This window comes from Gorilla gorilla, chromosome 4 (assembly GCF_029281585.2).
Source record: "Gorilla gorilla gorilla isolate KB3781 chromosome 4, NHGRI_mGorGor1-v2.1_pri, whole genome shotgun sequence".
NCBI lineage: Eukaryota > Metazoa > Chordata > Mammalia > Primates > Hominidae > Gorilla > Gorilla gorilla.
Genome location: NC_073228.2, coordinates 174,529,286 through 174,555,160, shown reverse-complemented (window position 1 = coordinate 174,555,160; position 25,875 = coordinate 174,529,286). Strand labels below are relative to the sequence as shown.

At 40.5% G+C, this 25,875-nt stretch overlaps 1 protein-coding gene across 3 annotated transcripts in view; it reads right to left on the bottom strand.

Annotated features, from left to right (window-relative positions):
- The window catches only part of KCNIP1 (potassium voltage-gated channel interacting protein 1), a 386,270-nt gene that overhangs the window by 924 nt on the left and 359,471 nt on the right, over positions 1 to 25,875 (bottom strand). For 2 of the 3 annotated variants that reach the window (XM_004042977.4, XM_004042976.5), the window contains exons 2-7: positions 16,737 to 16,861; positions 15,234 to 15,303; positions 13,720 to 13,790; positions 12,807 to 12,914; positions 2,799 to 2,903; positions 1,806 to 1,868 (exon numbers count right to left, since the gene is read on the bottom strand). In XM_004042977.4, the coding sequence (XP_004043025.1) occupies positions 1,806 to 1,868; positions 2,799 to 2,903; positions 12,807 to 12,914; positions 13,720 to 13,790; positions 15,234 to 15,303; positions 16,737 to 16,861 (542 nt within the window). Of the gene's footprint in view, positions 1 to 1,805; positions 1,869 to 2,798; positions 2,904 to 12,806; positions 12,915 to 13,719; positions 13,791 to 15,233; positions 15,304 to 16,736; positions 16,862 to 22,738; positions 22,772 to 25,875 lie in introns of all 3 variants that reach the window. The other variant, XM_004042978.5, reaches the window with a different exon arrangement.

Below are 25,875 nucleotides of genomic sequence, written 5' to 3'. Positions count from 1 at the left end.
TCTGTAACTCTGGTGAGCAAATGTCAAGCATGGGTTTCCTATATGAAGAAAACTCTACAAGGGTATGAAAAACAAGAAGTAAGGGTGGGGACCTAGAAAGTGATCAGTTCAAAGCAAGAAGCACCACCTGTAGCCTTAAAGAGGAATTCAGAAGAAACAAATCATCTAGTAAAATAGTGAGTTGCTTCTTTTAAGAAGCTCTGAACAATTATATCCACTGAAATGATTATATTTTTTCTCTTTTTATTCTATTAATGTGATTAATTACACTGACCAATTATTGAATGTTAAACCAACTTTGCATTCCTGGAATACTGCTTTAGAGCCTACAAATTTTGATAAGTCATATTTTTATTTTATTTTTATTCAAGATATTTTCTTCTCTGAACCATGAATTAGAAGTGTATTGCTTAATACCCAACATTTGAGGATTTTTCTACATTCAATACTATACCTCAGAGAAGAAATAATAGAAAAATGTAAAATACAGAACATGTAATAGAGACATACAGTAAGAAAAACCCCCAAAGTGCTCTCTTTCAAAAAAATCAATAAAGTAGATAAATGCTTATTAAGACTGCTTTTCAAATTATCAATATCAGAAATGAAAAGGTTAATGTCAGTATAGGCTTATTTGGCTCATTATTCTGGCAGCTGGAAAGCTCAGCTGGGCATCTGCATCTGGTGAGGGTTTCAGGCTGCTTCCACTCACAGTGGAATGTGAAGGGAAGCTGGGTGTGCAGAGATCCCATGGTGGGAGAGGAATCAAGGTTGGAGGTGGGGAAGGTGCCAGGCTGTTTTACAACCAGCTCTCAAGGGAATTAACAGTGAGAACTCACCCCCAAGGGGGTCAGTGTTCATTCCATTCTAGTTGTTAAATATCTTGGATATCACCCTGCACATAGGACATCTACATAACAGGGTGGCTGTGATGTTTATGTATGTGCTTGAAACTTGATGGGGGCTCAGTATGTGCTAGTAACTTCTCCCCTGCTTTCTTACATTTGCTATTCTTCTTGGCTGGAGCTCAGAGTAACTGTGAACATTTCTAAAATAATGTGGGGGTACAAATGGATTTCTCAAAAGTAGATGAAGCAATTATTTCCAGTTCAGTCTCTGGCGGACTCTGGGGCTGGTCTATTGGTTAGACTTAATGAAAGTTGTGTTCCCAGGATCAGCATCACCAGTGTGACTGGGGAGAATGTGAGAAAAGTAACATCTCAGGCCCTACCCCAGACCTATGGAATTAGAATCTGCATTTTAACAAAATCATCAAGGATATTGTTTCACACATTAAAGTGTTAGAAGCATTGGTCCAGGACATTTGTGTTAAAGTGACCCAGATCTAGAGTCTCTGGGATTGAGGCCTGGAAATATACATTTTCAGAATCATTCCAGGCAATTTTTATGCACACTGTGGTTTGAGAATCGCACAATTGTAGGTTTTTTCCCCCCAGCTGCTTCCTTGTAGTCTGGGAAATGGGTCATCAAGCCAGAGGCAGGCTAAAAAACAATGGTGTTGCCCTCTCGGGAAGTCTATTTTCACAGAGACCCCCTCTGAGTTTTCACATGCCCCCAGACCCCTACTTAGGCTCTCTGTTCAGTCTTGTGCTTAGCAAAGACCAACTGCAGGTCAGGTTGAGGAGTGGAACTGTGGACTTCACAGTTGTTGCTGGTGTTGTTGGCTCTGATGGGAGGGGTTGCAGGTATGTACAGGTTTCTCATCACCTTCCTTCTGCAGGTCCCCAGGCCCCAGGTTTCCTTTCCCAGATGTAGAGTTATTGTGCCCTGAGATCTCTCCTTACCTCCTGACATGATTCAAGAAATTCATCTAAAGTTACGATGCCATCTTTATTTTTGTCCATTTTCTGAAAGACATAACAGAAAGCACTTTACAGAATCTGGTGATCTCCATTCCAAAACTTACTCCCCTGCTTTCTTGCTGGAGCTCAGAGTAATGAGCTGGAGCTCATTTCATTCATTTCATTAACCAACTTTGCCCTGAGAATGAGAGTTATCTTTCACTGGCCAGACAACTCCAATTAGGTCCTGATTACAACACTTTGAGCCCCATGAGCTTCCTTAAATCAAAAGACTTGCTCTGGACACTCATCACCTCACTGCTGGCTTATTCTGCTTCTTCTGTAGACTCCCTGCTACCCTGTCCATCTGGCAGAACACTGGGCACAAGAGGTTCTGATTCTGGCCTGTTACTTGCTGTACAAACTTGCACAAGGCCAGAGAGGACTCTCTTTTCCCATCTGCAAAGTGGGAGGTTGAACTAGAGTGAACTCTGATATTCTCTGATACTCCACCGCTAGATTAATTTTTTCCTAAAATGCCCCAATGATTATACCACTCCCTTAGTCAAGGATCAGCACTAGCTGCCCATCCTGTACCAGAGCAAGGCCAAACTCTTCCATTTAAAGGTCTCATAATCTGGCCCTATCCTAGTTTCCAATCTTATTTCCCCTTACTTCCCAGACACAAATGCTTAACACCTCCACAGTTGTAATTAATGAAGTCTTTCGTGTTTACCCTGATCCCGGAATTTTTATGGATTTAGAGTTCATACTATACCACTAGCGTTTAATAATATACTTTCTTGTTCTCTTCTGTCATGTACACTTGCAGCTTAAGGAGATCATCTGTTTCTTGAGGACAATGTATCTTATAATTCTTTTCTGTTACCAACCATGCTTAGTACAGGGTTGGACACAAATCATTTGCTCAGATGCTTGTGGGTTGACTTGATCTAGGCTGGGCTTACAGCTCATGTGCAGGGTGTGTGCACTTACCTGGAAGAAGACGTCCACGTGCTGCCTTGGAGTGTCCTCTTTGAGCACAGGATATGTGTATTTCCCCATCATGTCATAGATGGCTTTGACAATGTCCATCATCTCCTGGAGCAGGGACATAAAAGCACACAGTGTGGAAACCATGAGGTCAAGCTCTTCCTAGGTGACAGAGTTTGGGGCTCCTTGTGCCCCTTGGCAATGAAAGTGATTAAAAGGTGAGGTCCTTCTTTAGCAGGTGATAGGGTGTTAGAAGCAAGCAGAAGGGGATATATTGTGGGAGCCCTTCTTAGAGAGGAGATGGTAGACAATTCCTAAATCCCTCAGAAGCTCATGGGTAGGTTACCTTGTTATGGGCATTGTCTTCAGTGGGGGGTGATTTGTGGGATCCCTATTCACAGGCTTGAGGCAAATAAAATACTATTCTGAATTTTTAAAAAGTTAATGTTCTAGCCTAGAGATTTAAAAATCCCCATAGGTTCTGCCACTGTTTTCAGTTAAGAAAAATGAACCAACAGCCAAGATTATCCACAGGGCACATGAGGCCAATAGTTCCACAGACTGAGGCCCTTATTAAAAAGATCAGTTCTCAAGTCCACTCCAAACCTATTGAATCAGAGCATCTTAGGACTCGGTCCTGGGAGTTTCCGTGTTTATCAAGGTACATTGGGAACCATTATTCTGACCATTCTGGCCCAACTCAGAATGGGGGTAAAAGAGCATTTGGGACTTTTGACCTGGTTTCTACAGAGACCCAGGGGACAGTCTCAATCCATGTGCTTATTTTATTTTATTTTTTGTTTAATTTTTGCATATTATGAATAATTTTAGACTTACAGAAAATTTACAAAATTAGTACAGAGAGTTCATGCATACCTTTCACCCAGTCTTCTCTAATGTTAACAACTTGCATAACCAGAGCACAACGACCAAACCCAGGAAATTAACATGGCTTCACTATTATTATCTAAACTACAGGGCTTATTCAAATTTTATCAGCTTTTCAACTAATATTTTTTTCCCTTCAATGATTCTACATTGCATTTATTTGTTGTGTCTCCTTAGTCTCTTCTAATCTGTATGAGTTTCTCATTCTTTTTTTCTTTTTTTCTTTTTTTTTGAGACAGGTTCTTGCTCTGTCACCCAGGCTGGAGTGCAGTGGCACAATCCCCGTCACTGCAGCCTCGACCTCCTGGGTTCAAGCGATCCTCCCGCCTCAGCCTCTCAAGTAGCTAGGACTACAGGCAAGTGCCACCACATCTGGCTAATTTTTTGTAGAGATGGGGTTTTGCCATGTTGCCCAGGCTGGTCTCAAACTCTTGGACTCAAGTGATCTTCCTGCCTCTGCCTCCCAAAGTGCTGGGATTATAGGCATGAGCCACCACGCCCAGCCTGAGTTTCTTTGTTTCCTTGTCTTTCAGGACCTCACACTTTTGATATGAGTACAGGTCAGTTGTTCTGTAGAATGTCTCTCAATTTGAGTTAATCCCTGGTTTAGTTATGATTAGATTGAAGTTATGCATTTTTGGCAAGAATACCACAGAACTGATGTTATAACCTTCTCAGTGCGTCATATCAGGGAGTTACATAGTGTTGAGATGTCTTATTACTGATAATGTTAACCTTGATCACTTGATTAAGGTGGTGTCTGTCAAGTTTCCTTACTGATTTAGTATCTTTCAGTGGATCTTGCCTGCAAAAATTATTACTGTAGTGTTTGCCTGATGGTAATTTTGTATTTCCTTTATTCCTTCTATACTTATTAATTACAATTCTTCTGTAAGGAAGAACTACCTTCTCTCCTGCATTTATTTATGTATTCAGTTGTTTATTTACATTAGCATGGACTCGTGGGCATTTACCATATTTTACAGGTTATAATCCAGTACTTAATAATTTTTAATTTTGCTCAAATTGCTCTCATTCTGACTATTGGGAACTCCTTCAGATTGACTCCTGCAGTTTTTTTTTAAGCACTTTTATACCTTCTAGCATAATAAAGTACTCCAGGCTCATCTTGTATTTTCTCTTTCCCAATCTTAGAATCAACTATTCTTCAAGAAGACTGGTTCTGTTTATCAAAGGATGGTATTTAGAAATCAAAGTCTAGGTGCTAGTATGCTCACTGCTACAGGGATGTCATTGCTCTGAGGTGCCCTCAACAGATAGAACAAGGAAATAGATGTCTCTATCCATGTGTTTATTTTTAAATGTGTGCTTTACAAGCCCTTCACATCTACATGGCCACTGATGCTTTTCCTGTCTGATATTTTTTTTTAATCACAGAAAGAGCAATTTTGTTGCTCTCTCAGGATTTTCATAGCCTGCAACTTGGATGAGGTTATCTCCAAATGATTGCCAGGGGAAGATCCTGCTATCTTTTCTAAGAAGCTACTTATCCACACTTTCTTTTTCTTTTAAGGGGTACTTTATTAACTCTGCCCTCCAGAGAGGTCTGATGGATTAATGGGGACAATTCTGCCTAGTTTGCAAATTACAAAAAGGGAGTAGGCACTAGTAAGTTTATTCAGTGATGGAATAATGAGTGAACCAAAGTTGAAGACCAAATAAATCCTATTTCTGTATTTTTTTCTTTATATGTTTTGCAAGGTAGTATTTAAATATTTTAGAGTATCATATATTTGCATGTGTATATAAGCATTTAGTTGTTTATAAAATTGAGATATCATACATACCACTTTATCAATTTAAAATGTAATATATTTAAAAATTTAATATATCATACTAATGTTTATTTTACATTACTCTTTCATGATTTTAAGTGGCTATTCCATTATATGTATTTACTGTAATTCATTTTATAAATCTGCTATTAGTGGATACATGGTTATCACATTCTGGGGCACTATTACCTGAAGACTCTTCTTGCTTTTAAGTCTTCGTGTCTATTCTTTATTTCCTTGGGACATATACCAAGGTGTGGTTTTATAAGGAGAATGGGATGCATAACTTTCAATGCTTTTGATACATATTCCTTAAATACCTTTTAGAAAGTTTATTATCAGAACACTCTCAGCAACTATGTATGAAAAACCACTTTCCACCAACCTTCAACGAAGACTTTACAAAACCTTTGCAATTTAATAGATAAGTGATAATTCATTGTTTTTAAAGATATACACTACTTTCTTAGTGAGATCTCTAATATATGTATTGACTATTTTTATTTATTTTCCCATGAACTATTTTTTCATCTGCTTTGCTCATTGTGTTCATCTATTTCTGACTGGATTGTGAGAGCTCTTTATATATTCGTGTAGATTTATTAAATTGTTAAAATACTCTTAATAGATTTTTAATTTATTTAAAGGTATTTTTATGCATCTACCATGTGCTAGATATTGTGTCAAAGAAATACAAAGATAAGCATGATGAATATGACTCTTGCCTTTGTTAAGATGAATGTCTACTGAGGAATATCAATCCTTTCTGTCATCATAAATTGCAGATTTTTAAAAACAAGTTTGTCACTTACTTTTCAACTTTGTTTATGGTATTTTTTGATATGCAGAATTTTAAAATATTTACAGTGTAAAGCCATCAATAATTTAAAATATTGTTTCTAACTTTGATTTTATGCTTTTTCCATTCTTTGATCAGATATTCACATATGATTTTTAGTTCTTTTTTAGTTAAAAAGCAACTGTACATATCTATAGTGATTTTGGGTTTATGGTACCGAGTAAGAACATTTATTTACTTACTTATTGCCAAAATAGTTAACCAGTTTTCCAAGAATCATTTAATGATTCATTACCTCTCTATTCAATATGCTCCCTTTATTATGAACCAAGATGGTATTTGTACCTGGGATTTCTATTTTGTTCCATTGATCTACCTGTTCCTTCTCTGATATTATAATATTTTAATAGTTTCAGCTTTATAATTTATTTCAGTATCTGGTAGAACAAATCCCACCATTTTTCTTCTTTTTGAAAATTATCTTTGCTATTCTCATCTGATTAATCTTCCAGTGTAACTTTATAACAATTGTGCCAAATTTCCTCCCCAAATAACACTTTCATTTTGATTCAAAATAAAATAAATTTAATTAGAGAAGAATTGCTGTCATTATAATATTGCTATCTTTATAATATACATCCTTTCAGAAGATGGTATGTTTCTCTACTTATGAAAATTTTCTTTCTCTTCATCTAAATTATGGATATTTAAAAATGCCCATGTGCTTTAAATTTTATTGTGATCACAATGAGAATATTTTTGTTACAATTTTCTAGCTAGTCACAACTGATATATTGGCTACACAATTTCTTTTTGCATATGTATTTTATTACCAGTCACTTTGCCAGCTTTTTAAAAGTTCTAGTAGTTTTAAGTTGATTTTCTTGCTGTCTTTTTTCTCAGATAGAAAATCATGTCATTAACACAGAATGTTGTAATTTTTCCTATTTAGATTGCATTTCTTTTTCTGTTTTACTGTGTTTGAAGAGCTTTCATGAAATGTTAAACAGTGGTGATATCTGACAGCGTGCAGACATCATCTTTTCTTGCCTCATCTTTTCTTCATTATCTTTTCTTGCCTCATCTTTTCTTCAGTGAGAATCTCCGTGTGTTACCATAAAGTATGAAGCTGTGTACCAGGCTGGGGTATTTTCTATTATGCTGAAGAAGTATTTTATTCCTAATTAATTGAATCCTGAAAATTATTATGAATAAATGGTAAATTATATCAAATGTGATTTTAGCATCAAATGGTTTGATCTTTTGATATATTAATGTGATAAATTATTTAATAGGCTTTCTCTGCTACTGGGCTATTCCTGCATTCCTGGAATAAACCTTATGTTAGTCATGTGCATTTCTTTATTTTATGTTAGTGCTTTTTTGAGGAAGGGTCTTGTTCTGTTGCCCAGGCTGGAGTGCGGTGCAGTGATTATGGCTCAGGGCAGTCTTGAACTCCTGGGCTCAAGCTATCCTCCTGCCTCAGCCTCTGGAGTAGCTGGGAGCACAGGCACGTGCCACTACACCCAGGTAATTTTTAAATTTTTGTTTTGAAGAGACAGGCTCTCCCTATGTTGACCAGGCTGGTCTCGAACTCCTGGGCTCAACCCAGCCTCCTGCCTCAGTCTCCCAAAGTGTTGGGATTACAGGTATGAGCCTTTAAACAGAGCACTGGGATTAATTTCCTATTATCTCATTTAGGATTTGTAATCTATATTTTGGATGATATTGAGTTCTTATTTTCTCTTACCTGCTTTATTTCACAAGATTTTTTTCCTTCAACACAATTTTTGAGTGTCTTCTATTGGTTAGGCACTTCCCCCTTACACCAAGTTTTTCAACAAATAAATCAAATTTATTGGAGCATAATTTACTTATAACAAATTCATCCATTTTAAGTGTACTGTTTGATGAATGTTGACAAATGTATCCACCCATGTAACCTCCACCACACTCAAGATATAGAACATTTTCACAACCAAAAGACATCCCTTCACACTTCTTCACAGTGAGTGCCTCTCAACCTTTGACACCAGGCAACCACAGATCTAATTTCTGTTACTAGAGATTAGTTTGTATTTTCTAAAATCTCATGTAAATGGAGTAAAACAGTGTAAACTCATTTGCGTCTGGCTTCATTTACTCAGCATGAGGTTTATGAGCTTCATACACATTGCTGCATGCAACTATAACATTCCTTTTTACTGCTGAGTAATATTCCATTGGATGAACAGACTACGATGTATTTACCCATTGTCCTGTTGACAGACATTTGGGTCATTTAAGTTTTGAGATTACTATGAATAAAACTGCTATGAACATCTTTGTACAAGTCTTTATGGAATTACATATTTTTCTTTTGGGGGGTAAATACCCAGGAGTGGGACTTCTTTTCTTCTTTTTTTTCTTTTTTTGAGACAGGGTCTTGCTCTGTCACCCAGGCTGGAGTGAGATTGCAGTGGTGCAATCTCAGCTCACTACAACCTCCACTCCCCAGGGTTAAGCAATTCTCCCACCTCAGCCTCCCTAGTAGCTGGGACCACAGGTGCTTAACCACCATGTCTGGCTTTTTTTTTTTTTTTTTGTATTTTTAGTAGAGACAGTGTCTCGCCATGTTGCCCAGTCTGGTCTCGAACACCTGAGCTCAAGTGATCCGCCTGCCTCAGCCTCCCAAAGTACTGGGATTATAGGCGTGAGCCACCATGCCTGACTGGAATGGGATTTCTGGGTTGTATGTTAAGTGCGTGCTGAGCTTTATCAAAGATGCCAAAATGTTTCCCAACGTGTTTGTACCATTTACATTTCTGCCAGCTATCTATGAGAGTTTCTATTGCTCCACATCTTTGCCAATGCTTGGTATTATCAGTCTTTTTAATTGTGGCCATTCTGTGCAATTGTATTTCATTATAGTTATAATTTGCATTTCTTTGAAGACCAGTGATATGGAGCAACCTTTCATGGGCTTACTGGCCATTCATATATCTTCTTTTCTTAAGTATCTCATCAAATCTTTTGCCTATTTTATATGAAGTTGTTTATCTTTGTATTAAATTATAAATGTCCCTTATATATTTTGGATGCCAGTCTTTATATTGGTTTGATATCCTGGTATCTTTATATATCTGGTATATAATTTGCAAACATTTTTTCCAAGTCCATGGCTTGCATTTCCATTTTCTTAAAGGTGTCTTCTAAAGCACAAAATTTTTAACTTTGATAAAGTCAAATTTATCTACTTTAAAAAATGATTCCTTATCCTTTCCTACTCCAAAGTTGTAAGAGTGTTTCTCCTATGTATTCCTTAAGAAAACAGCTTTTGTTTTAATATTTAAGTCTATAATCCATTCCAAGTTGATGTTTATGTTTGGCATGAGGTTAAGGTTAAGGTCCATTTTTGTTTCCAAATGGATATACAGCTGTTACAAAACCGTTTGTTGAAAACACGGTTCTTTCCCCTTTGATCTTTTCGGCATCTGTTGCATTGACATATGGGTGGGTCTATCTCTATTTTTAAAAAATATTTATTTTTAATTTTTAATTTTTGTGGGCACATAGTAGGTGTATATATTTATGGGGTACGTGACAAGTTTTGATACAGGCATACAATGTGTAGTAACCACATCATGAAAAATGGGTATCCATCCCTTCAAGCATTTATCCTTTGTGTTACAAACAAACCAATTACACTCTTTTAGTTAAAATGTTCAATTAAATTATTGACTACAGTCACCTTGTTGTGCTATCAAATACCAGGCCTTATTCATTCATTCTATTTTTTTTGTACCCATTGACTATCCTAACTTCCCCCACAGCCCCCCTACTATCCTTCCCAGCCTCTGGTAACCATCCTTCTGCCCTCTATCTTCGTATTGTTTTGATTTTTAGATCCAACAAATAAGAGAGAACATGGGATGTTTGTCTTTCTGTGCCTGGTTCATTTCACTTAATGTAATGACCTCCAATTCCATCTACGTTGTAGATGATTAAATCTCATTCTATTTTATGCCGGAAGTACTCCATTGTGTATAAGTACCAGATTTTCTTTATCCATTCATCTGTTGATGGACACTTAGGTTGCTTCCAAATCTTGGCTATTATGAACAGATCTGCAACAAACATGGGAGTGCAGATATCTCTTTGATATACTGGTTTCCTTTATATGGGGTATATACCCAGCAGTGGGATTGTTGGATCATATGGTAGCTCTACTTTTAGTTTTTTTGACTCTCTATTTTGATCCATTGATCTATATGTTTATCCTTATGCCAGTTCCCTACCATCTTGACTACTGCACCTTTTCATTAAGTCTTGAAGTAAGGTAGGTTTAGTCCTTCAACTTTGTTCTTTTTCAGTTGTTTTGGTTATTTTAGGTTTTTTGCATTCCCACATCAACTGCTACAAAATACCTGCTGGGATTTTGATTGAGATCACACTGAATCTATAAATCAAATTTGGAGAATCCACATCTTAACTATATTGGGCCTTCCAACCCATGAGCATGATTTATCTCTGTGTTTATTTAGTTCTTTACTTTATTTCAGCAATATTTTATAGTTTTCAGTGTATGAGTCTTGCACCTGTTTTGTTGAATTTTTCTCAAAGTATTTTGTGCTTTTTGATGCTATTTTTTTTCTTAATTTAATTTTCTGGTTGCTTGTTGGATGTAGAATTATAAATGATTTTTGTAAATAGAACTCATGTCTTCACTTTATTAAATTCACTTATTATTTTTAGCAGTTTATTTGTAGACTCTTAGGGTTTTCTATTAATACAATTATACCATGTACAAATAAAGACAGTGTTAATTCTTCCTTTCCAGTCTATATCCCTTTGGTTTCTTTAAATATAGTGAATTATATTGATTGATTTTTGAATGTTAAACCAACCTTGCATTCCTAGAATAAAACTCACGTAGTTGTATTGTATCATCCTTTTTATATATTGCTGAATTCAATTTGCTAATATTTAGTGAAAGCTTTTTTATCTGTGCTCATGAGGGAGACTGTTTTGTAGTTGTTTCCTTTCATAAGACCTTTTTTTCTTTGGTTTGGGTATCAGCGTACTATTGGACTTACAAAACAAGCTGGGAAATGTTCCATCCTCCTCTATTTTCTAAAATTTTTTTGTAGGATTGATATTAGAACTCACAAGTCCACCATCTGGGCCTATAATTTTATTTGGGAGTGGTTTTTAACTGTGAATATAATTTCTCTAAATAATACAGAGCTAGTCAGATTTTCTGATTCTTTTTAAGTCTGTTTTTGCCTTTTGTGTCTTTCAAAAAACATGTTCATCTAAGAGCTTCCCAGGGGAATATGGATGGGCCCCTTACCCTAGCCCTCCACCATCTGACTCTGCTGACCTGTCAGCCTCATCCTGCACTAGTCTTCAGCTTCATACCTTCATCTGCAGCCATCTGAAGCCTTTCTGTTTTTGAAACACGTGAAGCTCTATCTTGCCTCAAAGCCTCTCTAGTGGCTGTTCCTTCTGCCTGGAACACTTTTCCTGGCTTTTTGTATAACTGGTTCCAGTATGACGACACCTCCTTGGAGAGGCCTTTGCTAACCTTCCCTGCCAAAATATCTTCTACCTGCTGATTCCTTTTTGGCCTGTTTATTGTCCATCTCTCTATGCTGCTCCAGGGTGGGGCCTAGTCTGATTGTTCACCTCTTTACCTCCAGCACCTAGAACACCTAATAAGCCTTCAAATCTGTGTTAATTAAAAACATGACTAAATGAATGAGGAATGAAAGTTGGATAAACTCTCTGAGCTTACAGAGAGAAGCTTGCAGGGTTGAGGTGAAGATTAGTGCTGATATCTATACCTCCAGGCGCTGTGCCTGGCACACAGGAGCTCAGGAAGTGGAGTGTTACAGGATGCCAATTTCCAGCTTCCACTGAGATACCAGGATACAGTGGATACCAAAGTGAGTTTTGAGATAGACCTGAGGGTATTTCACTGGCTAGAGACATGTCTTCTGAGGTTCTAAAAGTGCGAAGCAGTGAAGATTCAGAAATTATTTGTGATAATTTCTGTAAAGACAGCCGTACCTTCCATTACCCCCTTGGAGGTTGTATTAATAGGCAAAATAGTTTAAGGCCAATATGACCCAATTGTAGGTTCCTCTTCCTTAAAAATCTCTCTTTTCTATTCTAGGTGCTGCCTACAATTCCACCATTTCAACTTCTAGCTTTAACTTGTGGCTCCTAACCTTCCCAAATGCAGGTTCCCTAGGGAAGAGTAACTCTTCACACTGAAACAAGTCATTTTTATCCACTGTGTAATATCTACTGAAACTAGGTGACCCAGTGAGAATGAATCTGTTTAATCCTTTCTGGGCGCTTGGGAACAGGGCAGGGTAGGGCAGTGAGGGAGGCCTTCTTTATTTTGCCAGGGACCAGCTCTGTTAGCCCCAAAGCAGAGCCTGCCTCATTCAGACAGTGCTATCCTCATGCCTGGGACTGTTTTCTGTTGGGTTAGTTACCTTCACTGGAGCCCTCTCACACCCCTGGCCCCAGCTCACTTACCTCTTTGTTTATGTATCCGTCCTTGTTGATGTCATACAAATTAAATGTCCACCTTAGTTTCTCGTGGACAGTTCCTCTCAATAAAATTGACAGAGCGGTTACAAAGTCCTGAGAAGGGGAAAAGGCAGAGTGACATTAACCATGAAGCCATCAGACAGGGTGAAGCTGTGTCTTTGGGTCAGACTGTGATACTCTCACAGAATGGTGCCTCCCGCGTCCTCTTGCCTGCCTGGAGGATGTGGCTATGCTCTGTGAAGAGCTCCTGCCTTCGGGTCCCTACCCTGCCCCATTTTTTTTTTTTTTGCAAGGTGCCCCCTTGAGGAAGAATGGAGCTCTGAGAGACACAGATCAGCACAGCCAGACCTGTTTTTGCCTTATCCATGGCTGCAGTGGTCTGTCTATCATCCCAGTGGCCGTATGGTCTAGTGGCTGAGGACGTGGACTGTAGGAACAGTCTGTATTGAGGGTCATTCTGCCTACATTCAAATCCATCCTTTATCATTTATGTGCTCTTTGACCTTGGGAAAACTACTCTATCTCTCTTTGCCTTACTCTCCTCTTCTGTAAAAAGGTAATCAATAATAAAACCCTACCCTATAGGGTTATTGTGGGAATTAGAGTAAATGAATTAATACATACAAAGCCCTAAGTACAGGTGCTGCCACTGGGAAGCAGTGTGCCCGGAAGCTCATACACTGTTGTTATTAGTCCTCTGAGTCCCCGAGTTCCTGCAGGCCAGGGAAAGTTGCTGCTGCTTTCCCCATCTTTAGGAAATGCTTACAAATGGATAAACGTGTCTTTGGTCTGACTGAGAGCTTTTGATGGTCCAGCCCTTCCCCCAATGCCTTGAGATTTAGAGGGGGAGGTGATGCAGAACCAGAGGACCCCTAGAGTGGACCCCAGATGAGCGTACCTCGAACTTCACGGAGCCTGTCTGAGTGGCGTCGAAGGCATTGAAGAGGTAATGGGCATACGTGCTGGCATCTACAAGGCAGAAAAGGAGGGCAGGTGATGGGGGCAGGAATTCCACACAGGGAGAACCTTCCAAACAAGGCAGGGCTTCGACAAGAAAGAGAGGAGAGTGAAGCTAGGGTGATGGAAAGGAGAAAATTATGGAGTGGGGCCCATTGACTCAACTCTTTGGGTTTGGGCATGAAGTTAGATCTAGTAAAAAGTGAGATGAGCCCTTGCCCCTCCCTCTAGCCATCATGAGAAAACCATTCTCCTGCCTGTCTATGCACGGAGTCATTGGTGTATGAATGACACAGTGACTGCATGACAATGTTCTTCTGAACGGCCATGCAATGCCTGGGATGAGCACTCACTCCAGAGTAGAGAGACCTGAACTTGGATGCCGCTGTACTACATAAGCTATGTGACTGTGGGCATCAAGCACGACCTCTCTGAGCTTCCCTTTCCTACCTCTCTACAATGGGATGTAGCAAGACCTATCTCTTGAAATTTTTAAAAAAGTATTTTAAACTACAGCTGTGCCTGGCATACAGTGAGAACTCAATAAACAGTGGCTCAGTGGAACTCAGCAAACTGCAATTCTGGGGCCTGCATGGGACAAAACTGCCTCCCCCACCTGATCTGGGTAGGGGCCCCGCACACCAAGGAAGGCATCTGTCTGCTGCCAAAAAAGCCCATGAGAAACAGGGCCCAAGAAGTGTTTGGAATCCTTGGATTTGCGTTTTGTCAGGATCCAGGGAAGGTGTCTTGCAGGAGACAGCTCTTGGAGACAGGACGCAAAGTGGCATGTGACACATGGAGGCCACAGGAGGAGTCACCAATGTGGTCCCAGGCCCATGGGGACACAGCTGGTTCCCACAGGAGTTGGGCAGGGCAACAGAGCAGCTGTTGTGGGCCTGGCACACTTGTAAACTGGCTTAATAAGCACAACTTTATGTTTCCTGCCTCTTTTTCGATTAGTTTATTTTTATAGTCTTCGGTATTTACTGAAGTTCTTTTACAAAATTCCAGCTTGTCTCAGCTATTTTAAGGAAAAGATTCAAAAGTGCCCTGCACAATGGTGGTGCCAGCATGGCAAAACCTGTTTCAGACCCTTATGGAATCTAATCCTGGTTTGCTACTCACCAGCTGTGCAATCTTGAGTACATTGCTTATCTTCCCCGAAACTTAGTTACCCCATCTGGGATTACAATACCTGCTTTCTAGAGCTGTTCTGAGATGTTGTGATGTTGCATTATCAGCCCTTCTTCCCCTTCCAGGGTGGGTTCATTTTCAGAGTTCTTTCCTGCTAAAGCTTTGGAGACTCCCACCTCTCACGACGAGGGAGGTGTCCTGCCCTGAGTTTGTCCCTTCCTCGAGAAGGAAGCAAATGGCAAAGAAGAGAGGACTTGGAGGAAGGGAAGGCTGCTCACCAGAGAGGGAGCTGGGCAAGATAGATTTCAAGGTCAGACTCACCTCCGTGAGGGAAAAACTGAGCATAGATCTGCTTGAATGTGTCTTCGTTGACCACACCACTGGGGCACTCCTGTAGGAAGGGGAGAGAGTCAGCGGGAGGCATTTGAGGGCCAGCACTAGAAGACTGGGCCCAGCCTTGGTGTCTGGGGTTCCTCATGATCCCCAGGGGCAGGGACCTGTGCATTTCCACTTCTCCCAAGTGGTCCCATCTCAGGACTCGAGCTGCTTTGCAAAATGATGAGACATTGCCAGGGAATGGGCACTGTGAGGTGGAGAGATTTGGGGCTTTAAGATCAGAAAAACCTGGGTTTAAATCCTGGCTCAGCCAATACTAAGCTTTGTGACTTTGGCCAAGCCAGTCTCTGATCCTCAATATCCTTACCTGTAAAATGGGGGTAACAATACCTTCCCCAAGGGTATCTTATGAACCTATGTTTGGTGGTATTGAGTCCACGGTAGATGCCAAGCAGTGTAGATTTCTCCTCTTTTCTGGTTGCTGTTCCCTCTGAGCCCAGTGCCTGCCTGGAAAACTTTCCCACAGGATCCTTCTCCAACTCGGCTGCCCACTGCTAATGCTGCCATCGAAGGAAAGAAGCCCTAATGGTAGGAAACCAGGCACTTGGCATGTGCAGTCAAGGCTAGTGTGGAAGGAAGAGGCATCCCAGCACATCAGATAACTCCCAGGAGGGGCTGGAATCCCTGTGGGTCAGCAGTTTGGAGAACATTGAGGCTGTGGTCAGTTTGGAACTGACCCAGCTCAGCTCTACCTACAGACTGCACCTGGAGGGAGGGTGACCAGGTGCACGTCGCTGTAGCCCACCCCACTCCACACCACTCCAGGATTTGGGAATAAGATTGCACTCTGAGAGTTAAACTTAAAAAATAAATTAATATCCAGGATTGTATCTGAGAGCTCTCAAACTGGCCTGAGACTGCAGGAACATATTAATGTATTTAAAGTAACAACTAAACAAGGAACTCCCGTCCTCTGACTCCACTTTTGATTGTAACCTGGCTTCCATGTGGCTTCCAAGGAGAGCGGGTCCCAGCGAAGGGAGAGGAGTGTCTGTTTCCACTGTCAGTTCCATTTCCCATGGTAAATTAATACATCGACATTCGGCTTACACATCAGTCTCGGTGAGCCTGGTTAGCATAAGTCAGCAGGGCCAAATCCCATTATTGTGGGGGCACCACCAGGTTGGAAGGTATGACTATGTTAAGGGCTAAGGCTTGACCCTGGGCTGGGGTGAATTCCTTGAGGATGTGCCACCCTGTGAAATTTCTGGGCAGTTGGCCGTTTACTGTCTCCTAAGGTTGCTCCATCCTCGCCTGGAGCCTTCCTTTCTAGCCAGGTGATCTCCCTCTCATGCCCCCTTTATAGAGCTGGCCTTCCTTGTACAGCCTCACATATGGGAAACACCTTATGAGCTCCCTTGGCATTGGGGAGAGTGTAGCCTCACGTGGGAACCCCCCACAGGCCTTCAGAGGGTGCGTGGGTCTTACATTTTTGAAGCCTCGATAAAGGACCTGCAGCTCCCTCTTGGTGAAGTTGGTCTGGGCCTCGAGCTGCTCCAGTCCCTCAGGCCGATGGCAAACCATGGTCATCTCCAGCTCATCTTCAATCTTATCTGGAACCAGAGGAGATGGCATTGGAATGGTTGAGCTTGGGAGTCATTCTTGTTAGGTAACAATCTGGGCTGTCAAAAGAGTGGTGTCACAACCTGGGATCTAGGACTGTGGGCTGGGGTCACACTGCCAATGGCCTTCCTATCTTGAACCCCAATTCCCTGCCCTGTCAGCCTCTGTGTCAAACACCACACAGGGAGGGGGCTTCGGCATTGGAGAGAAACATGTTCCCAGTGGAGGCAAAGGCAGAAGTGCTCAAAATAAATCCATATGAAAACATTTTCCTTGCTTTAAAAATAACTTCTTTGCATATTCAAATTGTTTCCCATGGAACCTTCTGAATATTCCAGAGACACAGGCAAGTAAGCAGAATGATAAACACCTCTAGACAGCAAAGGGAAACAAAATTATTTAAAGAAACAGTAAACTCTCACCATTGGGGCCAACTAGGAATGGATAGCATGATTTAGCAGAAAGTTCAAATTACGGCATGTTAAGTATTACTGATAAAAATCTGAATGTATTTACAGTGTATTGTTTTGTAATGTCTCCTAGATAGCCTTAAATCCTAGGAAAATATCTTAAATGGGAGCTACTTTGTACAAACCATTTGAAAGGCTCTAAAAACAGTTGTTGTAAGTAGTAGTTTAAGTATGCCTCCCTTATGGACTATAATGTAATATAAGATTGCATTAGTTATTTAGAAAGTGTCTGTCAATTAAAGCAAGGAATCTGCCCATCTCCCACTGAAGGATCACAAGGTCCAAGTCAGTGGAATTTTCAACGTTTTACCATCACAGAGGGGTAGGTGAGTGATTTCCTTTGGGCCCTGCCAGAATGTGTTCTATAAACTTACACCAATCAAGAATCAATTGCCATCTAACCTTCTCTGCCTGTTGTTGTCATGCAGATATTACCAAATCCATCTATTGAACAACTGTAAATCTGGGCTGGCAAGAATAGTGATGAGACGGGTGGTTGCTGGGAATATGCGCAGACCAAGTCTCATCCTGTGGCAACCCACAGCAAGCACAGGCTGAGTTGCCACATCAGGTGAGCAGGTGTATTAAATTGTGTGCATTTCTCTCATCAGTGTTGGTCTCATTGCACCAGATTTTCCCTGAAATTGTCACTTTCCCTTTTGAGACTTTGATCCCAATACAAAAGGAATCCATCAAATTAAGTTTGTATCTTTACATATCCCCAAAGGTGATGGATGTTCGTGTGAGGCTCCCGTAACTTGGTAACAATTCCTAATTGCCATCTTTCTCATGTGCTGGGCAATACATATCACCTTATCCTGCTGGGACTAAGGCAGATGATTTGTTATAAATTAGATACTGTTTACGCTACAGAGACAAGTGGCCAATTTCCCCAGAATTCATAATTCTTACAGAGCCTTTAATTATTGTTGTGTTTGTAGCTAACAAGATAAGTAGCAATTATCTAAATGCTGAAGCATTTCTATGTAAATGAAAGGGCTTATTCTCAAAAAGAAAGAAAGAAAGAAAAGGAGAAAAATTCACATAAGTCTAATTCAGAATGCTTATATACATATTAATATTTTACATCTATTTTAACCCATTTTAACAGAGAAATTAATTGTTGGTTTAAATCTCCTAGCATTAGATCTAAAAGCATTTTTATTTTTAAAATGCACATCTGTTTGTCTGTGCATATATTCACAAGAAACTTCTGAAGGGGCTGCAGAGGTTTTCACATCCCTCCTTTTGCCCCTTAGGAATTCCCTGGGGACTGCCCAGGTGGCTTGAGTGAAGAAAGGAGATGAAGCAAAAATCACATTAAAATGCAAATAAAGAAAATGGGAATATTGTATTTTTTTAGTAAATGAGGTATTCTTGAAGACATCCGGTACACTGTTAGATTTATCTTAGCCAGAAGCATGAAAGGGTTTTTTGCAGTACACTTAATTCCTTGATCTTCCTGTGACTGAATTCCTCACAAACTCGGGAAATTTCTTTGTGGGAGCTTGAGAGACTCTTTCCGACTCAAGAAACAGCACTTGTTTCCCATCACCTTCATAAAAAATGCACTAAGTAATTATTGAGATATCAACTATTAAACCCACTTCATTAAGGAGGAACTGGACTTTATTAATAAATGAGTTGTTTGCTGTTTGGGTAGCAGGATCAACTTCTACATCAAACAGATTCTGTAGTATCTGCATATTTGGATACTGACTGCCAAGCTTTTGTTTTGTTTTTCGTTCTCATCATTGGCTAAGTGTCAGGCTGTGGTAACATCGGTTGTGGAAGGAAATTTACTTCTTTGGGGCTCAAGATGCTGGGAAGTAGCCTGCCTGTGGATGTTAGGTAAACCAGTGGCCCTCTCTTTGTTTCTTCTTTCTTTTGCTGTATTTTATAGTAAGAATTGTAATTTATATCACAATCCAGTATACACACATATATATAAGTGAAATGTTAATGAAATATTTTGAAACAAAAACTCCATGAAATGATCCCATCCCTCACTAATATGAGCTGTGCTCTGGTCTTAGTTTTAATGTATTCCTTTGTAGACTCGTGCTGGTTGTGACGCTCATGGGTCATGACTTTTGATTGAACAGCACTGATTTAACTTGTCTACAGCTGTGGCAACCTCACAGGAGTGCCCACGCTGCCGCTCTCACATCGGCTCTCCCTTCCCTTTCTTTGTATGCCTCGTGGTGCTGGCCGCTGTAGATACATTCACAGGAAACTTAAGAGGTGACGGGCAGCGGTTTTCACCACCCTCCTGTTGCCACCCAGGGATTCCCTGGATGAAGCCCAGGTAGTCCCAGTAAAGGAAGGAGAATGGCCCCGTTCCCTGTGTGCAGGAGGAGAGAAGAGCGTGAACCCATGGGGAGCCTCCTTGACAGTTTCTTCTGAGGTTTGTTCAAAGTCTTCGATGCCAGATGTTGCTAGTCATTACTTTGTTATAAAAAATAATGATGAGCCAGTTACTAAGTCAGACTTAAGTTTGAATGGTTGAGATAAAAATTAACTTGAGATGTAATACTATGGCAATAACGACATAACAAGAATAAATTAGAGCACCTTCTGTTTGTAAAGTACTTCTAAGCCATTCAATGTTCTCATGCCTGTTGTTCCATAACCTTACGTGTGGCGGGAGTGAGGGGACCATTGCCCTGCGCATGTGATATTAAGAAGTGATTTTCTAACTGTGAGTGCCTCACACAGTGATGAATACCTATCACTAGGGGCAAAGAGAGATGGAATCACCAACTCTAGAGGATGCTACACAGGAAATTCTCAGATTGAATAGTAGATGATTTAGATTAAGTGATCCTTAATGTTTTGGGATCATAGACTCTTCTGAGTGTGGAATGAGGGGTTTAGACTCTCTCAGGAAAAAAAATGCACAATCACTGCACATTTGCCTATTCAGTCATGTGTTGCTTGACAACAGGGATACGCTCTGAGAAATGTGTTGTTAGGCAGTTTTGTCATCGTGTGAACATCGTGGAGTACACTCACACAAACCTAGATGGGGTAGCCCTGCTACACACCTAGGCTGTATGGGATGGCCTTTTGCTCCTAGGCTATAAACCTGTACAGTGTATTACTGTACTGAATACTGTAGGCAATTGTAACACAATGGTAAGTATTTTAAGTATTTGTGTATCTAAACACACTAAATTTAGAGAAGGTACAGTAAAACTAAGGTGTAAAAAATAAAAAATGGTACAACTATTAGGGCACTTACCATGAATGGAAGTTACAGGACTGGAAGTTGCTCTGGGTGAGTCAGTGAGTGATGGTGAGTGAGTGTGAAGGCCTGGGATATTACTAAACATGAGGTAGGCTTTATACATACTTTATGCTTAGGGCTATACTAAATTAATAAATTTTTTTTCAGTAAGAAATTAACCTTAGCTTACTCTAACTTTATTTTACAAACTATTTGGTTTTTTTCAAACTTTTGGACTCTTTTGTGATAACACTTAGCTTAAAATTCACACTGCCTAGCTGTACAAAAATATTTTTCTTTATTTTCTTATTTTATAAGCTTTTTCTCTATTTAAAAATTTTTTATTTTTATTTTTTTCTTTTAAAACTCTTTTTTTTTTTTATTACAAACGAAGACACAACCACACACATTAGCCTGAGCCCACACAGGGTCAGGAACATCAAGATGTCACTGGGCAATAGGAATTTTTTAGCTCCGTTATAATCTTATGGGACCACAATTGTGTATGTTGTGTTGTTGATGGAAACGTCATTATGCAGAGCATGACTGTACTTTCAGTGAGTTTCTGTATCTGTTAAACACATCCAGCCAATGCTAAGCTATTCTAGCATAGGAGATCTCTTCTAAACCTTCTCACTAACTGGCTTTGTCTGAGTCCTAAGTCGTTGAGCAATGGGTGACATATCTGGACCTAGAATCCAACCAGTCCAGGCCCCTTTCATCATATCTGGTTTCCACATGTCCCCACAGTGGATTCTGCTTTCCTCAAGCACAAATTGCAAACTGGCTTGTAGCCAGCCTTGCAGCACACCTGCTCCTATGAAGCTGTGTGCTTGTGTACCAGTTAGACCTGGCCTGTGAGCAGTGGGAGGACTCACACCTTGGGTCTTCTCCCCAGTGAGGTGACCCCTCTGTCAGGCTCAGGACAGTGACCATGACCATCTCCTCCCTGGACTGGCCAATAGTGCCTCCCTCATGGTGTCTCTGATCTGGACTTTATACTTACCCATCTAGCTTTTTTTTTTTTTTTTAGATGGAGTTTTGCTCTTGTTGCCCAAGCTGGAGTGCAATGGTGTGATCTCGGCTCACTGCAACCTCCGCCTCCCGGGTTCAAGCAATTCTCCTGCCTCAGCCTCCCGAGTAGCTGGGATTACAGGTGTGCGCCACCATGCCCGGCTAATTTTTTTGTATTTTTAGTAGAAACGGGGTTTCACCACGTTAGCCAGGCTGGTCTCAAACTTCTGACCTCAGGTGATCTGCCCGCCTTGGCCTTCCAAAGTGCTGAGATTACAGACATGAGCCACTGCACCCGGCCACCCGTCTAGCTTTGAGGTTACAAAATAGTGATCCTTGGCTTGAGTGTGGCCCAAAGATAGGTCTTGTTTGACCTGTAAAATGTATCTTCATTATTTTGGAATTAGTTGTCCATGTTTAAAGATGAGAGATCCATGTACAAATCTGGATGTCTGATTTGTCTTGGAAAATGGGATTATCTGACAACTTTGGTCTCAAATTCAGACACTTCAGCAGCTTGCTAGAGCTGAACACTGGCTGTCCCCTCTGGGCAGCCACAGCCTCTAGGATGTCCTGTTGTTCACCCCTGGCTCACAGAATTCATTTATGCTGCTTGCCCTGTGCAATAGGCATTGAGTTTTTGGTTTTTGATCTATACCTACTTACCCTCCCACCTACAAACCACATAGCCTACTCCTCACTGTTTATTTAAACACATGCCACTTTGTTGCACAAAGGACTTGAAGCTGATTATAGGAAATAAATATGAAATAAGAAGAGATAAAGTAATAAGAAAAACTGCCTCAGTAAATGTTGATTAGATTAGGAGGTGAAGACCATGGAGAAAAAGAGAACACGGAAATCCAGGCCATTTGTTTGAAGCAATTCCTACACTTGAGCTGCAAATGGGCTCTGAGTTTTTACAAATGTCTGTGAAAGGAAAACGTAACCATTTCTTACAGGGAGCAAAGCTTTTCCTGTAACTTGTCTCTAAAAGAACATTTCCAACTGTTTCTATATATGTGGGGCTTGCTAACAAAGGGCACAGAAAGCTGGTGCATGAGAAGACTAATTACAAAACATGAACTTGATTAAGAAGCTCTGCCTTTGCAAGTCATGTGACCAAAGTCAAGTTAGTTTAAACTGTTTTTTACCTCTCTGATACTGGTAATACCACCAGGCGATGTCTAGGAAAGAGTGAGAAAACATTTTACCAAATCGATTCATCGAAAAGCAAAACACACTTTTATTGTCAATGGAGAGAGGCCGCTCTGAGGGTGTCCACGTCGTCCAGCTTGACATATGCGAAGAGCCTCTCGGTAGCAGAGCTGGAGCTGAGCTCCCTGTCCTTTTCCCATGGTCAGAACAGGCAAGAGCAGTGGGTTGCCTCCCAGTGCCCATGGCTCCCGCAGGGGCTCATTGAACATGCCCTCAGCCATGCAGTCATGCAGCCTGCAGAGATGGGATGGCACATGGCAGAGATGTGCAATGTTGGATGGGTCCTTGGAAACACTCGCATGTTTGACTGAGGAGAGGCTTATAAGATACACTCCACAATCAGGAGGCCCCCATTTCCCCTCTCTGCTTCTTTGTGATTGGAAGCTGCATATCTTGTAGGATTATTTGTTTGCTCGCTCCACTCAATAACTGTCAATGAAGTATCTACTAGGTACAAGTCAGTGAATAAAACAGCTCTGTTCTCTGCTCTCTTGGAGCTTACAGTCTACAAGTTTTTGATTCTTTCTTCCCCCATTAAGCTTGATTAGTAACCAGATGCAGAAAAAGAAAAGGGTAGTTGCAGAAGAGGGTTAGCCCATTAGGATGTGTGGCAGAGTGGATGCCGGCCAAGTCCCCCATTATGCAGAATATAAAATACAAGACAAAATACCAGACCTAGAAAATTATCCATGGCACAGTGGAGCTGGGTGAGTCCAAGGTCCCAGGGAGCTCCACTAGATACTCTCCTGCTGGCCTTTGTGAATCTATTTCGTGGTTGGCCTGGGTTTCCTCTGTAGGCTCTTATTTGAACTTCTGCCTGTCTTGCAAGCACCCCTGGCCACGAGTGTGTAAGGCAGCTCAGCCACCATCTTGAGTGTGTATTAGTTTCTCTCCTGTCCCCCAATCTGCAACCCCAGACAGCAGAGGCTTATTTTCCTGCTGCTCTTCAGAGTGATCGTATAGGTGGGCATCCATTGGAGTGTTTTCACTCATTTCCTGACCTGTGTTCCATGTGAGACACTTACTTTGCTGGATTTAGTTGCCCCTTTGATCCTTCTGGTTAGGTGGCATTTGTATTTATTTATTTTTTACAAATATACTTTATTTTTAGAGCTGTTTCAGGTTACAGAAAAATTGCACAGAAAATATAGAGAGTTTGTGTATATTCCACCCTCACAGTTTCTCCTATTATTCACATCTTGCATTGGTGTGGTATATTTGTTCCAGTTGATGAACCAGTATTGATATGTAGATATTAACTAAAGCCCATAGTTTACATTAGAGTTCATGCTTTGTGTTGTACAGTTCTGTGGGTTTTGACAAATGCATGATGTCATGTATCCACTGTTACAGCATTACGTAGAATAGTTTCACTGCCCTGAATGCTTTGGTAGCATTTTAATATAGATATGTTTAGAAGCATTGACATGCTCTGGTGTGCCAGGAATGTCTTAGGTATTAGGAGAGAGATGAAAAGACATAATACCTGTTTACATGAGTTCTCACACTGGTGAGGAGGCATACGCATAGACCGTGGATTAGAAACTCAAATGCCAGTAGTCATTGGCAGGTAATTCAGATGAGGACAGATGATGGGTGTACAACTATAGAGATTGGTAGGAACTGAGAATGGGAGAGTAACTGCTCCATGAAAGGGAAACAGTTGTTACTCAACCGGTTGTTATCATGCAGTCATTTAAGCCCAGTGAGTCCAGATCTTTAGATTTTTCAAGAGATGCCATAATTAACAATGGTTTGTTTCCTGGTTCTTAGCTGTTATCAATGAATTTGATGTTTAGAACATACAGCATGTACCATATATAACATACCTTTGGGAAGGATGTTGTTGGTTGCTGGTCTAGAATTTTTCATTGGCAAATCATTTCAAAACAGTGTTGACATGGTTAAGAACTGGGAGCTGAGGGGAGGAAGCTCTTAGTGCCTCCTGGGTGGCATGGGACTAGAAGGGATGTCAGAGAAGGCTTCAAGGGAGGTGATAATTCAGTTGAGTGTTGAAGAATGAGGGAACAAGGGAATAGCATATGCAAAGACATAGAAGCTGAAGATCCCAGGAATTGGTGAGCTCTCCTGTGCAGGGGTGGAATCCCTTGAGAACAACCAGATAAAAAGGATTTTAAAAAAAATCTCATCATTTTTGAAGGCTTTGGAGAGCTACCAAGGCAGCCTGCATGAAAACAGCTCAGTCCCTGTTTGGATTAAGTTTATCTGCCTTTGCTCTATTACCTTTCTGAAGCTGAAGACTCAACCAGATAGGTGACACATTTTTTATTCCAATGTGCACCCTTCAGTAAAAATCTGTCAGGCATACTAAGAGACAAGACTAAGAGAAAAAATAGAATACAGTAATAGATCCACAGCTGATCTAGATAATAAGATTAATCATATCTGGGCTTTAAAATAATGGTGAACATTTGTTCAAGAAAATATACAAAAAGCTAGATAATTCCACCAGAGAACCAGAATATATACAAAAAGTCAATTAAAAATTGTAGAATTGAAAAATATGTTATCCAAATTAACAATTAAACAGACCAATTTAAAAGTGGGTTTGACACAGATTAAGAGATAATAAATGACTTGGTAGATAAGTCAATAGAAAAATGCACAGACAGATGCACAGAGAGAGAAAAGAATGAAATCACAGGCCAGGCACAGTGGCTCATGCCTGTAATCCCAGCACTTTGGGAGGCCTAGGCGGGTGGATCACTTGAGATCAGGAGTTCGAGACCAACCTGGCCAACATGGGGAAATCCCGTCTCTACTAAAAATATGAAAATTAGCTAGGCATGGTGGTGCGCGCCTGTAGTCCCGGCTGCTTGGGAGGCTGAGGCAGGAGAATCACTTGAGCCCAAGGGGTGGAGGCTGCAGTGAGCTGAGATTGTGCTACTGCACTCCAGCCTGGGCAACAAAGTGAGATTTCATCTCAAAAAAAGAAAAAAAAAAGAATGGAATCACAGATAAGCTTGCATAAGAGACATATGAGGCACGATGAAAAGTTTGAACATATGTATAATTGGAGTCTCAGAAAAGAAAGAGATAAATAATGATAATG